This window comes from Rana temporaria, chromosome 4, assembly GCF_905171775.1.
Source record: "Rana temporaria chromosome 4, aRanTem1.1, whole genome shotgun sequence".
NCBI lineage: Eukaryota > Metazoa > Chordata > Amphibia > Anura > Ranidae > Rana > Rana temporaria.
The window spans coordinates 59,526,954-59,540,221 of record NC_053492.1 but is presented as its reverse complement, the minus strand read 5'-3'; the positions used below and the strand labels follow the sequence as shown (position 1 = coordinate 59,540,221).

The 13,268-nt window shown below is 47.4% G+C and overlaps 1 protein-coding gene across 1 annotated transcript in view; it reads left to right on the top strand.

The window, feature by feature from the left end:
* The window catches only part of LOC120936240 (24-hydroxycholesterol 7-alpha-hydroxylase), a 122,034-nt gene that overhangs the window by 7,796 nt on the left and 100,970 nt on the right, over positions 1–13,268 (top strand). The window contains exons 2-3 of the mRNA XM_040348442.1: positions 7,616–7,751; positions 12,818–12,992. Of these exons, the coding sequence (XP_040204376.1) occupies positions 7,616–7,751; positions 12,818–12,992 (311 nt within the window). The remainder of the gene's footprint in view (positions 1–7,615; positions 7,752–12,817; positions 12,993–13,268) is intronic.

The window sequence follows — 13,268 nt, the reverse complement described above, 5'->3', positions numbered from 1 at the left end:
TGCAATGGGCACAGTATGGCTACAATGGTCACAGTATGGCTACAATGGGCACACTATGGCTGCAATGTGCGGCTGCAACGGGCACAGTATGTCTACAACGGGCACAGTATGGCTACAACGGGCACAGTATGGCTACAGCGGGCACAGTATGGCTGTAATGGGCACTGTAAGGCTGTAATGGGCAACGTGGGGCTGTAACGGGCACAGTGTGGCTGCAATAGTGGGCACAGTGTGGCTGCAATGGTGGGTGCACAGTGTGGCTGCAATGGTGGGTGCACAGTGTGGCTGCAATGGTGGGTGCTCAGTGTGGCTGCAATGGTTGGTGCACAGTGTGGCTGCAATGGTGGGCACAGGTGAGGCTGCACTGATAAAGTTGTAATATTTATTTTTGTAACTTATTTTTGCATAAAACATTTAAAGCGGATGTTCCGCCAAAAAAATATATTAAAAGCCAGCAGCTACAAATACTGCAGCTGCTGACTTTTAATATTAGGACACTTACCTGTCCTGGAGTCCAGCGGCGTCCGCCGCAGAGGACGAGCGATCGCTCGTCACCCTGCTGCTCCCCCCTCCATCCACGCTGAGGGAACCAGGAAGTGAAGCACTCCGGTTTCACTGCCCGGTTCCCTACGGCGCGAGTCGCGCTGCGCCCGCCGATTGGCTCCCGCTGTGTGCTGGGAGCCGAGTGTTCCCAGCACACAATGGGGGGGCGACGGGATGTGACGCAATGCCCGTCTTTTGCCCGTGAATGTCGGGCCGGAAGTGGGTGCAAATACCTGTCTTTAGACAGGTATCTGCACCCCCTCCCCCCTGAAAGGTGTCAAATGTGACACCCACCGGAGGGGGAGGGTGCCGATCAGCGCGACTCCACTTTAGGGTGGAGAACCGCTTTAAGTGTCATTTCATGAGATGATTTATGAGGGCGTGTCTAGGGGCGGAATTAGGGGCAGGGTAGGGATTGAGTGGGGCACTGGTGGCGAGTAACCTTTGTGGCCTGGCTAGTAGCTCAGGACTTAAAATTTTGAGCCCTGTATATGTGTGTATATATATATATATATATATATATATATATATATACACACACACATATATACACACTATATATTACAAAAAGTATTGTGACGCCTGCCTTTACACACACATGAACTTTAATGGCATCCCAGTCTTAGTCCGTAGGGTTTAATATTGAGTTGGCAAACCCTTTGCAGCTATTAGAACTTCAACTCCTCTGGGAAGGCCGTCCACAAGGTTTAGGAGTGTGTCTATGGGAATGTTTGACCCTTCTTCCAGAAGCACATTTGTGAGGTCAGGCACTGATGTTGCGAGAAGGCCTGGCTTACAGTCTCTGCTCTAATTCATTCCAAAGGTTTTCTATTGGGTTGAGGTTAGGACAGGTGCAGGCCAGTCAAGTTCCTCCACCGCTCATCGATGTCTTTATGGACCTTGCTTTGTGCACTGGGGCGCAGTCATGTCAGAACAGGAAAGGGCCGTCCCCAAACTGTTCCCACAAAGTTGGGAGCATGAAATTGCCTAAAACATTTTAGTATGCTAACGCCTTAAGGGTTCCCTTCACTAGAACTAAGGGCCAAGCCTAAACCTTGAAAAACAACCCCCACACCATAATCCCTCCTTCACCAAATGATTTGGACCAGTGCACAAAGAAAGGTCCATAAAGACATACTGTAGATGAGAGAGTTTGGGGTAGAGGAACTTAACTGACCTGCACAGAGTCCTGACCTCAACCCGATAGAACACCTTTGGGATGTATGAGCCAGGCCTTCTCGTCCACATCAGTGCCTGACCTCAGAAATGCACTTCTTTAAGAATGGTCAAACATTCCCATAGACACATGTTATTCTGTACACATGATAATTTGATCAAGACTTATTTTTAAGTTTAGAATTAATCTTTTTTTTTTTAAAACACATATCATGACAAAACCATTGTACAAACGTTGGCCTTAGCTTTTAGGCCTCATACACATGACCGAACATGTCTGCTGAAACTGGTCCGCGGACCAGTTTCCGCGAACATGTTTGGTCGTGTGTAGGCCCGACCGGACAATTTTCCGGCCGACCGGACAGGTTTCCAGCGGACAAATGTTTCTTAGCATGCTAAGAAACATGTCCGCTGGAAGCCTGTCCATCGGACATGTCCAACGGTCAGTGCGACTCACCGGACATGTCCGCTGGCCCGAGAACCCGTGCATGGCGTCGAAGTGATTCGACGCATGCGTGGAAGCATTGAACTTCCGGGTTCGCGCACGTCGCCGCCACGTCACTGTGCTGTCTGTCTGCGGGGATTTTGGTTTGATGGTGTGTACAACCATCAGACCAAAATCTGCTAGCGGACATGTCCGATGAAAACGGTCCGCGTCTGTACGAGGCCTTAAGAGACAGACACGACTGTGTATATCTCTTAATATTTGGAATATATTTATTTCATACTTATAAATAATACAACTCCAATTTGCCCTGCCATATATTTAAATGGTTTTAGAATGTATATGCAAAAACAATTCAATTACCAAAAAGGTATACATGAAAAGATTAATACTTTACCAGGACTTAAGAATTCTGTCGTTTTGAGACCAAGTAGGTGTCCCGCAGGACCTCTTTCAACATTCCTGCATCTCTCTATTATCTCCTCATCTCGTCTTACAAGACTTTCTCCAGATTTCCTCTAGATCTTAGCCTCTCAGCATCCTTTGGCCTTCTTTAGCCTGCTATGTGTAACTACTTTTATCCCACCGAAAAAGTGTGTGTGTCACTACTACATAATGGATGGTGCAAAATGACGAGCTGTTTTCATGTTACCATCACAACCATGTATGTGCTGCCATCTTGAATTCTTTAATATTTTCCTCTCTAGGGAACAGTGTTGTATAAGAAATTACTTTAAATGTTATTTTCGTGACCTTCTGACTGTGGCTTAGTAAAACACCATAAACTGTCTAATGTTGACAATCATGTGCCAATTCCCTCCAGACAGGCTGTAAATGAAAGTGAAGTTATGATTCTAACGATAAGCATAACAGTTATTCATGAACATTCTCATTAATAGGATACCGTGTTTGCAACCTTTATCATAATATATATATATGCATTAAGGGGTTTAATGAATATCCAAACAATACAATATGAAAATATTATGAAAGAAACATTATTATTTAAAATATAAAATACAATAGTTTCATTTGTGAATAAGCCCTCTTGTTTCGTGGCTCAATTCTGGAAATACCAATTAGGTCTGTAAGCCCATGGTTTCCTTATCTTGTTTAACTAAGACCTTTCAAGATTTATAACCTGGGAAGATGGTACACTGGGTCCTTAAAGAAAAAAAAAACTCTAGTAACAATAGGGTAGATTCACAAAGGGCGCCCTAACTTTGCGGCGGCGTAGCGTATCGTGTTTACACTACGCCGCCGTAAGTTAGCGAGACAAGTACATGATTCACAAAGTACTTGCCTGCTAAGTTACGGCGGCGTAGCCTAAATTGGGCGGGCGTAAGGGCGCCTAATTCAAAATAGGCTGAGGGGGCGTGTTTAATGTCAATTTGGCTTGACCTGACTTGATTGACGTTTCTTTGGAACGGCGCATGCGCCGTCCGCCTACATATCCCAGTGTGCATTGCGGCAACGTACGCCGCACGGGCCTATTGATTTAGACGTGGACGTAAATCCCTATTCACGGATTACTTACGCAAATTACGTAAAATTTTCGAATTTCGACGCGGGAACGGCGGCCATACTTAACATTACTATTCCACCTATTTGATGACAGGTATTTGCACCCACTTCCGGCCACACAGACGTCACCTCCCCCCCCCCCCCCCTTGTGTTCTGGAAACACTCGGCTCCCAGTACACAGCGGGAGCCAATCGGCAGGAATAGCGCGACTCGCGCATGCGCGGTAGGGAACCAGGCCGTGAAGCCGGAGCGCTTCACTTCCTGGTTCCCTCACCGAGGATGGCGGGGGGGCAGCAGAGTGACGAGCGATCGCTCGTCCTCTGCTGCGGATGGTGCTGGACTCCAGCACAGGTAAGTGTCCTAATATTAAAAGTCAGCAGCTGCAGTATTTGTAGCTGCTGGCTTTTAATATTTTTTTTTTCAGCGCACATCCGCTTTAAGAGAATGGGCTGCAACTTTAAGATGCTATACATATTTGTTTACACTCTCTCAGCATTGCTTTGTCAGCTAGTAGACTAGCCCTTCGTGAAGTTATAGAGTTGGGCAGTGAAGGGCCGAAACAGGCACTGCCTCCCAGTTTAGAAACAATTTTAGAGACAAAAAAAGCGGGACTTTTAAGGTGCCGAAGAATAAAATATATAAGAAAAAATATATTCCCAATTTTTATTTCATAAAAAATTTAAAAGGTAATAAGTTATCACATAAACATGCGATTAATGCAGCAATACAGCCACTTCTGCTCTACATGTTTCACCCAGAAGAGCTTCCTCAGGAGTCTTAAGAGTGCTGCATAGAGTTGATACTATAGATCAGGGGTCTCCAAAGTACGGCCCGCGGGCCACATCCGGCCCGCTAGGAGGTTTTGTCCGGCCCGCAGCTTCAGTCACCAGACTCACTGCAGGAACGGAGTCTGCTCGAATTGCGGGGCTTGCTTTGCCTTCTGACAGGCATTGAGGGAGTGTCCCAACAAAGCCTGTGTTTCAGTGCAGACCTGCTGCTCCTCCCAGCTCCTCCCCCGGAGTTAGATTAAGTTTCGTTTTTGCTGTAACAGCTTGTCCGTGTAAGAGGGGCGGGACCCGGCAAGTGCAGTGTGTGTCTGCTCTAAACCAGCTCTTCAGAGAAGCAGCACAGAACACACTGATCTACGGGGAATAGCAGAAGGTGATGGGGAGAAAAATGTGCTGGAGGAGGCTGGGCTTCACACAAGTTAAGAGGGGGGCTCTGATGGGGATGTAGATGTTCAGGGGGGTGTGGAGGGACTCTGATGGGGGAGACACATTTGTGCAGGGACTCTGATGGGGGAGACACATGTGCGCAGGGACTCTGATGGGGGGGAGACATGTGTGCAGGGACTCTGATGGGGGGGAGACACGTGTGCAGGGACTCTGATGGGGGGGAGACACGTGTGCAGGGACTCTGATGGGGGGGAGACACGTGTGCAGGGACTCTGATGGGGGGGAGACACGTGTGCAGGGACTCTGATGGGGGAGACACGTGTGCAGGGACTCTGATGGGGGAGACACATGTGTGCAGGGACTCTGATGGGGGGGACACATGTGTGCAAGGACACATGTGTGCAGGGACTCTGATGGGGGGGACACATGTGTGCAGGGACTCTGATGGGGGGGACACATGTGTGCAGGGACACATGTGTGCAGGGACTCTGATGGGGGGGACACATGTGTGCAGGGACTCTGATGGGGGGGACACATGTGTGCAGGGACTCTGATGGGGGGGACACATGTGTGCAGGGACTCTGATGGGGGGGGACACATGTGTGCAGGGACTCTGATGGGGGGGGACACATGTGTGCAGGGACTCTGATGGGGGGGGGGACTCTGATGGGGGGGACGCAAGTGTGGAGGGGCTCTGATGAGGGACGCAAGTGTGGAGGGGGCTCTGATGAGGGACGCAAGTGTGGAGGGGGCTCTGATGAGGGACGCAAGTGTGGAGGGGCTCTGATGAGGGACGCAAGTGTGGAGGGGCTCTGATGAGGGACGCAAGTGTGGAGGGGGCTCTGATGAGGGACGCAAGTGTGGAGGGGGCTCTGATGAGGGACGCAAGTGTGGAGGGGGCTCTGATGAGGGACGCAAGTGTGGAGGGGGCTCTGATGAGGGACGCAAGTGTGGAGGGGGCTCTGATGAGGGACACAAGTGTGAGGGGGTTCTGATGAGGGACACAAGTGTGAGGGGGTTCTGATGAGGGACACAAGTGTGAGGGGGTTCTGATGAGGGACACAAGTGTGAGGGGGTTCTGATGAGGGACACAAGTGTGAGGGGGTTCTGATGAGGGACACAAGTGTGAGGGGGTTCTGATGAGGGACACAAGTGTGAGGGGGTTCTGATGAGGGACACAAGTGTGAGGGGGTTCTGATGAGGGACACAAGTGTGAGGGGCTCTGATGAGGGACACATGTGTGAGGGGCTCTGATGAGGGACACATGTGTGAGGGGCTCTGATGAGGGACACAAGTGTGAGGGGCTCTGATGAGGGACACATGTGTGAGGTGCTCTGATGAGGGACACATGTGTGAGGGGCTTTGATGAGGGACACGTGTGTGTGAGGGGCTCTGATGAGGGACACGTGTGTGAGGGGCTCTGATGAGGGACACAAGTGTGTGAGGGGCTCTGATGAGGGACACAAGTGTGAGGGGGTTCTGATGAGGGACACAAGTGTGAGGGGGTTCTGATGAGGGACACAAGTGTGAGGGGGCTCTGATGAGGGACACATGTGTGAGGGGCTCTGATGAGGGACACATGTGTGAGGGGCTCTGATGAGGGACACGTGTGAGGGGCTCTGATGAGGGACACAAGTGTGAGGGGGCTCTGATGAGGGACACAAGTGTGAGGGGGCTCTGATGAGGGACACAAGTGTGAGGGGCTCTGATGAGGGACACAAGTGTGAGGGGCTCTGATGAGGGACACAAGTGTGAGGGGGCTCTGATGAGGGACACAAGTGTGAGGGGGCTCTGATGAGGGACACAAGTGTGAGGGGGCTCTGATGAGGGACACAAGTGTGAGGGGGCTCTGATGAGGGACACAAGTGTGAGGGGGCTCTGATGAGGGACACAAGTGTGAGGGGGCTCTGATGAGGGACACAAGTGTGAGGGGCTCTGATGAGGGACACAAGTGTGAGGGGCTCTGATGAGGGACACAAGTGTGAGGGGCTCTGATGAGGGACACAAGTGTGAGGGGGATCCTTTTTTTAATCCTACTGTATTCCATAGCTGAGGAGTCATTTTTAAATAGCTTCTTTTTTTTTTCGGCCCGCGAATATCTGTAAAATATACAATGTGGCCCTCGAAGTAAAAAGTTTGGAGACCCCTGCTATAGATGAAAAGAACAAACATGTATGAACATTTACAGATATTTAATTTCAATATAGTTTACATAACAATTTTCATTTTTTAAATTTCACCAAACTTTTCGTATATATCTATATATTGAACTAGGGGGACAGGCCTACCAGATGCTTAAAAACAAGGATTTGACGAATCAATTGAGTACGAGAGTTCCAATGTGAACATATCAAGAAAAAAACACCTAAAACATAAGAAATAATTGAGTAACCTAAACCATCGAGACATAAACTAGCCTGTCTTTGTGTGAAAGGGTATTCAGCTACTGGAAATGGAAAAGGAGATAGAAAATTGAAAAATTATTCTGAATCAGCGGCAATCCCTTCCAATATAGATGCTTATTAGATCCACCCTCCGTCCAGAATCCAACCAAAGATTCCTAAGGGAATAAGGATGCTTTAGTAGGATAAGTTTACTAAATGCAGATGAAGCATATTGCCTAATTCATGCAGTCTGATATAGTAGTACGCTGTTAGGTACTTTTATTTATGATCAATCAAGGTACTTTTATTTATGATCAATCAATAAGTGTATCACACATTTCATGAATCCTCTCCACACTGTCTTTCAGCATGGACCAGTGTTTACTGTATTGGCTGCAGGCAACAGATTGACCTTTGTCAGTGGAGACGAAGGAGTGACTGCCTTTTTCAAATCCAAGGAAGTGAACTTTCCACAGGCTGTGCAGAAACCTGTCCAGCACACAGGTAAACACAGACAAACAAAACCACCTCAACATTCTTTATACCTTTTTCTTTTTGGGTTATACCATCCTTTTCCAGAGAAAAATAAAGCAAAAGGTGTGCAAAGAATTGGGGCCTGCGAGGACCAACTACAGTCTTGTGCCAATGGAATAAGTGTGTTCCTCTTCTCAGATGAGGGTAATGCCCTTTTTAGCTCCTGCTCCCAGTTAGGTAATGGGCAGTAAAGAATAAGGTATAGCTGACAGTTATACCAGATATACAGCCATGGTACCTCTACTTCACATATATTTTAAAGGGGTTGTAAAGTATTAAGTTTTTCACCTTAATGCAAACTTTGTTTGCTGCAGCTGCCCCCCAGAGCCCCCCTTTTACTTAACCTGATCCCGATCCATTCCAGCGATAGACACAAGCCCCCCAGGGAAAGTGGCTCTCTGTGGGGGCACCTGATGGAGGAGAGGGGCCTGGAGCGCCGGCAGAGCACCCCAGAAGAGGAGGATCACGGCTGCTCTGTGCAAAACCCTTGCACAGAGCAGGTAATTATAACAGGTTTGGAACCTTTTCCAACCCCTTTAAGTTACCGTATTTTCCGGCGTATAAGACGACCCCCTAATTTTCCAGGAAAAAATTGGTTTTGGGATATACTCACTGTATAAGACTACCCCCTTCTTACTAGTCTTTCTGGAAGCTGAGGGGTAGCCAGAACCGCTGACAGAAACAGGCTTTTTCAAATCTCACTGTGCCATTACATTACATTCCTCACTGTGCCATTACATTACATGCCCCCACTGTGCTATCACTTTCCCCCACTGTGCCATCACTTGCCCCCACTGTGCCATCACTTGCCCCCACTGTGCCATCACTTGCCCCCACTGTGCCATCACTTGCCCCCACTGTGCCATCACTTGCCCCTCACTGTGCCATCACTTGCCCCCCACTGTGCCATCACTTGCCCCCCACTGTGCCATCACTTGCCCCCCACTGTGCCATCACTTGCCCCCACTGTGCCATCACTTGCCCCTCACTGTGCCATCACTTGCCCCCTCACTGTGCCATCACTTGCCCCCTCACTGTGCCATCACTTGCCCCCTCACTGTGCCTGAACTTGCCCCCTCACTGTGCCTGAACTTGCCCCCTCTCTGTGCCTGAACTTGCCCCCTCTCTGTGCCTGAACTTGCCCCCTCTCTGTGCCTGAACTTGCCCCTCTCTGTGCCTGAGCTTGCCCCCACTGTGCCTGAACTTGCCCCCCAGTGCAATCACTGCAAACAGTGCCATCACTCACTTTTTTCTGAATAGACTTCAGGCGGTGCGGTGCAGTGACAGTCTCCCTGCTGCGAGCGTCAATGATTTAAAAGACGCGCCTTCTCCTCAGACTGTCCTGTGTTCGGCGGAACACAAAATTTCCCAGCAGCGCCTCTGTTCTGTGTTCCGCCTATCACAGACGTCTTCTCATCTCGTCCGAGGATGAGAAGGCATCTGTGATAGGAGGAACACAGAACAGAGGCGCTGCTGGGAAGATTTGTGTTCCACCTATCACAGAACACTCTGAGGAGAAGGAGCGTCTTTTAAATCATTGACGCTCGCAGCACGGAGACCGTACCCGGCGTATAAGACGACCCCCGACTTTGGATGCATTTTTTTGCATCCAGAAAGTCGTCTTATACGCCGGAAAATACGGTATACCTGTTTGCTGATCACAGTGTATATGTACTTATTGGTGTTTTTTATCTATTAAGAATAAATAAATCTCCTGAGAAAGCGAGTCATCGCGAAACATGTCAAGCTCAAACATCTCACACTGACCTATTCCAATTCTGCTGGAGATCGCTATATGGCTCTGGCTTACCAGCTGGCTCTTGTCAAGTTTATAGAGTTGGGTTAAACACAGTAGTATGACAAACCTATTTTATGGGTGTTTATGGATATATATGTAATTTTGTAATAAACTTTTTAGATTTTTTATGACTGGTGCCTAAAAAGTCCATGTATTTTCTTATGTAAATGTTATAGGGATTAGGATGTGGCACCCCCTTACTAACATTTATGCACCCACAGTACCACCCTGTGATGGTGTAATTCAATACAGGTCACAAAGCTCCGATCGGGTCCAGGTACAAAGATCAGAGGGGCATATCCACAAAAGAGATACGACGGAGTAACTGCTGTTACTCCATCGTATCCCTTGTCCTAACTATGGAACTGATCCACAGAATCAGTTTCCCATAGTTAGGACGAAGATCCGACAGGTGTAATTGAATTACACTGCCGGATCTTAGGATGCAGTACCGCATCCGCCGCTGGGGGCATTTCGCGTCGAAATGCCGCTTCGGGTATGCAAATTAGGACTTACGGCGATCCACGAAGCTATTGCGCTTTGTTTTGTCGCCGTAAGTTTTAGTTTGCAAGTGCAAAATTAGGGCTGCTTTTACAAAGTGTAAACTGTTTACACCATGTAAAAGCAGACCCTTCTTCCTCGCGCCGCGCTTTTTTTTCGATTTTTTTTTTTTGCCGCCGTATCTTTTTTTTTTCCCCGACGCAACTTTATTGACCCGTCGCGATCCACAAAGCCCGACGTAACGTAATTTCGCGCTATGCCCGTTGGGAAAATGACGTCACGAGCATGCGCAGTACGGCCGGCGCGGGAGCGCGCCTCATTTAAATGGGATTCGCCCCCTGATGATGAGGAATGCCTTGCGCCGGCCCGATTTAAGTTACTCCACTCAAAATTTCTAGGTAAGTGCTTTGTGGATCGGGCACTTAGGTAGAAATTTTGCGGCGGTGTAACTTAAATCGGAATATTTAAGTTAAGCCCGTTTTTTGAGGATATGCCCCAGAATTCCCAAATTAGGTCCAGATGTACAGTACAATACAAAAGTTTTAGGCAGGTGTGAAGAAATGCTGTAAAGTAAGACTTCTTTCAAAAACCTATATGTGAATTGTATGGTTTTTATTAATTTAAAAATGCAAAGTGAGCAAACAGAAGAAACGTCAAAAAAACAATATTTGTTGTGACTACCCTTTGTGCAAGTGTAATGCCTAGTACACACGAGAGGATCGATCCACGGAAACGGTCCGGAGGACCGTTTCCGCGGATAAATCCTCTGGCGGATTTTGATCTCATGGTTGTACTAACCATGAGATCAAAATCCCCGCGGAATTCCCTCCGCGGTGACGTGTCGTGCCGTCGCCGCGATGATGACGCAACGACGTGCGCGACGCTGTAATATAAGGACTTCCACGCATGCGTCGAATCATTACGACGCATGCGAGGGATGGAATCGGACGGATTGATCCGCTGAGTCTGTACAGACCAGCGGATCAATCCACTGGACTGGATTCCAGCGGATAGATTTCTTAGCATGCTAAGAAATTTTGATCTGCTGGAAATCCATCGGCCCGAAAAAAATCCGCGGATAAATATCCGCTGGGTTGTACACACCAGGGGATCTATCCGCTGAAACCGGTCCGCGGATAAATTTCAGCGGATCGATCCTCTCGTGTGTACGGGGCCTAAGAGTCGGTTCACACAGGGGCGACCTGTCAGGCGACTCAGCCACCTGACAAGTCGCGGTCCACAGTAGTTAATGGAACTGTTCTAATAGGAGCGACAGAAAGTTGCTCCGACTTAGAAAAAGGTTCCTGTACGACTTTGGGGGCGACTCGCGGCGACTTGCATTGACTTCAATACAGAAGTCATTTTGCAGGTTGCCTCTCATGTCGCCTTGCCGAGTCGCCCCCAAAGTCGTGCCGCCTGTGTGTGAACCGGCTCTAAGAATTGATGATGGTTTAAAGCCAAAAACAGGGATTTTTTAGGATTAGAGTCAAGTGTATCAATTACCAAGTAGACCAAGCAGATGCTAATTATCAATTCCATATGTAGATTGAAACAGCCATTAACTGTAACAGAAACAGCTGTGTAGGAGGCTTAAAACTGGGTGAGGAACAGCCAAACTCTGCTACTAAGGTGAGGTTGTGGAAGACCGTTTCATGTCACAATTCATACACCATGGCATGACTGAGCACAGCAACAAGCCACAAGGTAGTTATACTGTATCAGCAAGGTCTCTCCCAAGCAAAGATTTTAAAACAGACTAGGGTTTCAAGATGTGCTATTCAATTTCGAACATGCTCTATTTTTTCACAACGTTTTAAACGGGTTGTATAAAAATAAAGAAAACTAGCATTGGGACTTTAAATGAGGCATATGAAAAACATACGCCTCCATCCCTGTTGTATACAAAAAAGAGGGGAGATTTTGGGACTTTAGATGCGTTTTTAAGCAAACAGTAAGTATAAATAAAGTTGTAAACGTTTTTAATCAGGCTCACACTTACCACCCAAACAGCAAGCCAAATTCAACTGTCTAACTGTACATTAAAAGCAGAGGATTGGTTGCACGCATTTGCAAGTACATGATTAAGCTGCAGAGCCATCGCCAAGGCTCTCTGCGTTGGCTTGCTGTTTGGGTGGTAAGTGTGAGCCTGATTAAAAACGTTTACAACTTTATTTATACTTACTGTTTGCTTAAAAATGCATCTCATCTAAAGTCCCAAAATCTCCCCTCTTGGTTGTATAAAAATTGTCGTTTGTGTGCTTTAACGACGTGAAAAACCTGCGCATGCTCAGAAGCAAGTTATGAGACGGGAGCGTTCGTTCTGGTAAAACTAGCGTTCGTAATGGAGTAAACACATTCATCACGCTGTAACAGACAGAAAAGCGCGAATCGTCTTTTACTAACACAAAATCAGCTAAAGCAGCCCAAAGGGTGGCATCATCCGCATGGAACTTCCCCTTTATAGTGCCGTCGTACGTGTTGTATGTCACCGCGCTTTGCTAGAGCATTTTTTTATAACAATCGTGTGTAGGCAAGGCCGTTTTAATGATGAAGTTGAAAAAAAACTTAGTTTTTTTCTAGAGCCTGAAAAACGTTGTTTTTTACAACCCGAAAAATTATCGTGTGTACGCGGCATTAGTGTTGAAGTACCTTTTCCTGCCATTGAGACTCTCATGAGCTGTTTTACTGTACAAGAAAATAATCTTTCGCATCATCTATCTTTCTCCAAATCAAACAGCGTCCATTGAAGAAGAAAGCTTCTACAAGTCCCATGGTGAAATCATGAAAATGATGACATTTAGGCTGTCAGGTAACAGACTGAACACGCATATGGCCCGATTGTGCAGCGAATTTTCCTCACATCTGGACCAGTTGGGCTCACAGGGCACCAAGGAACTCTACAACCTGGTGAGGTAAGAGAACTAACCCAAGGTTGGTATGGAGGATTTATGTGCCTTATGACCTGTGACCTGTATGAATGTTGAAGACTGCAAGTTGACTGTGTTTATATTGTCACAGAACTGCAAAGTGACGGGACTCTGCCTTATCTGGAATAATACATAAGATTCTTTTTAATGGGAATTTCTTTTTCTTTTTTTGTACTTCACATCAAACTTTTCTTTCATTTTTAACTACTTTCCTACTGGGCCAATTCTCTCCTACATACAAAAATCTGCATTTTTTTGCTA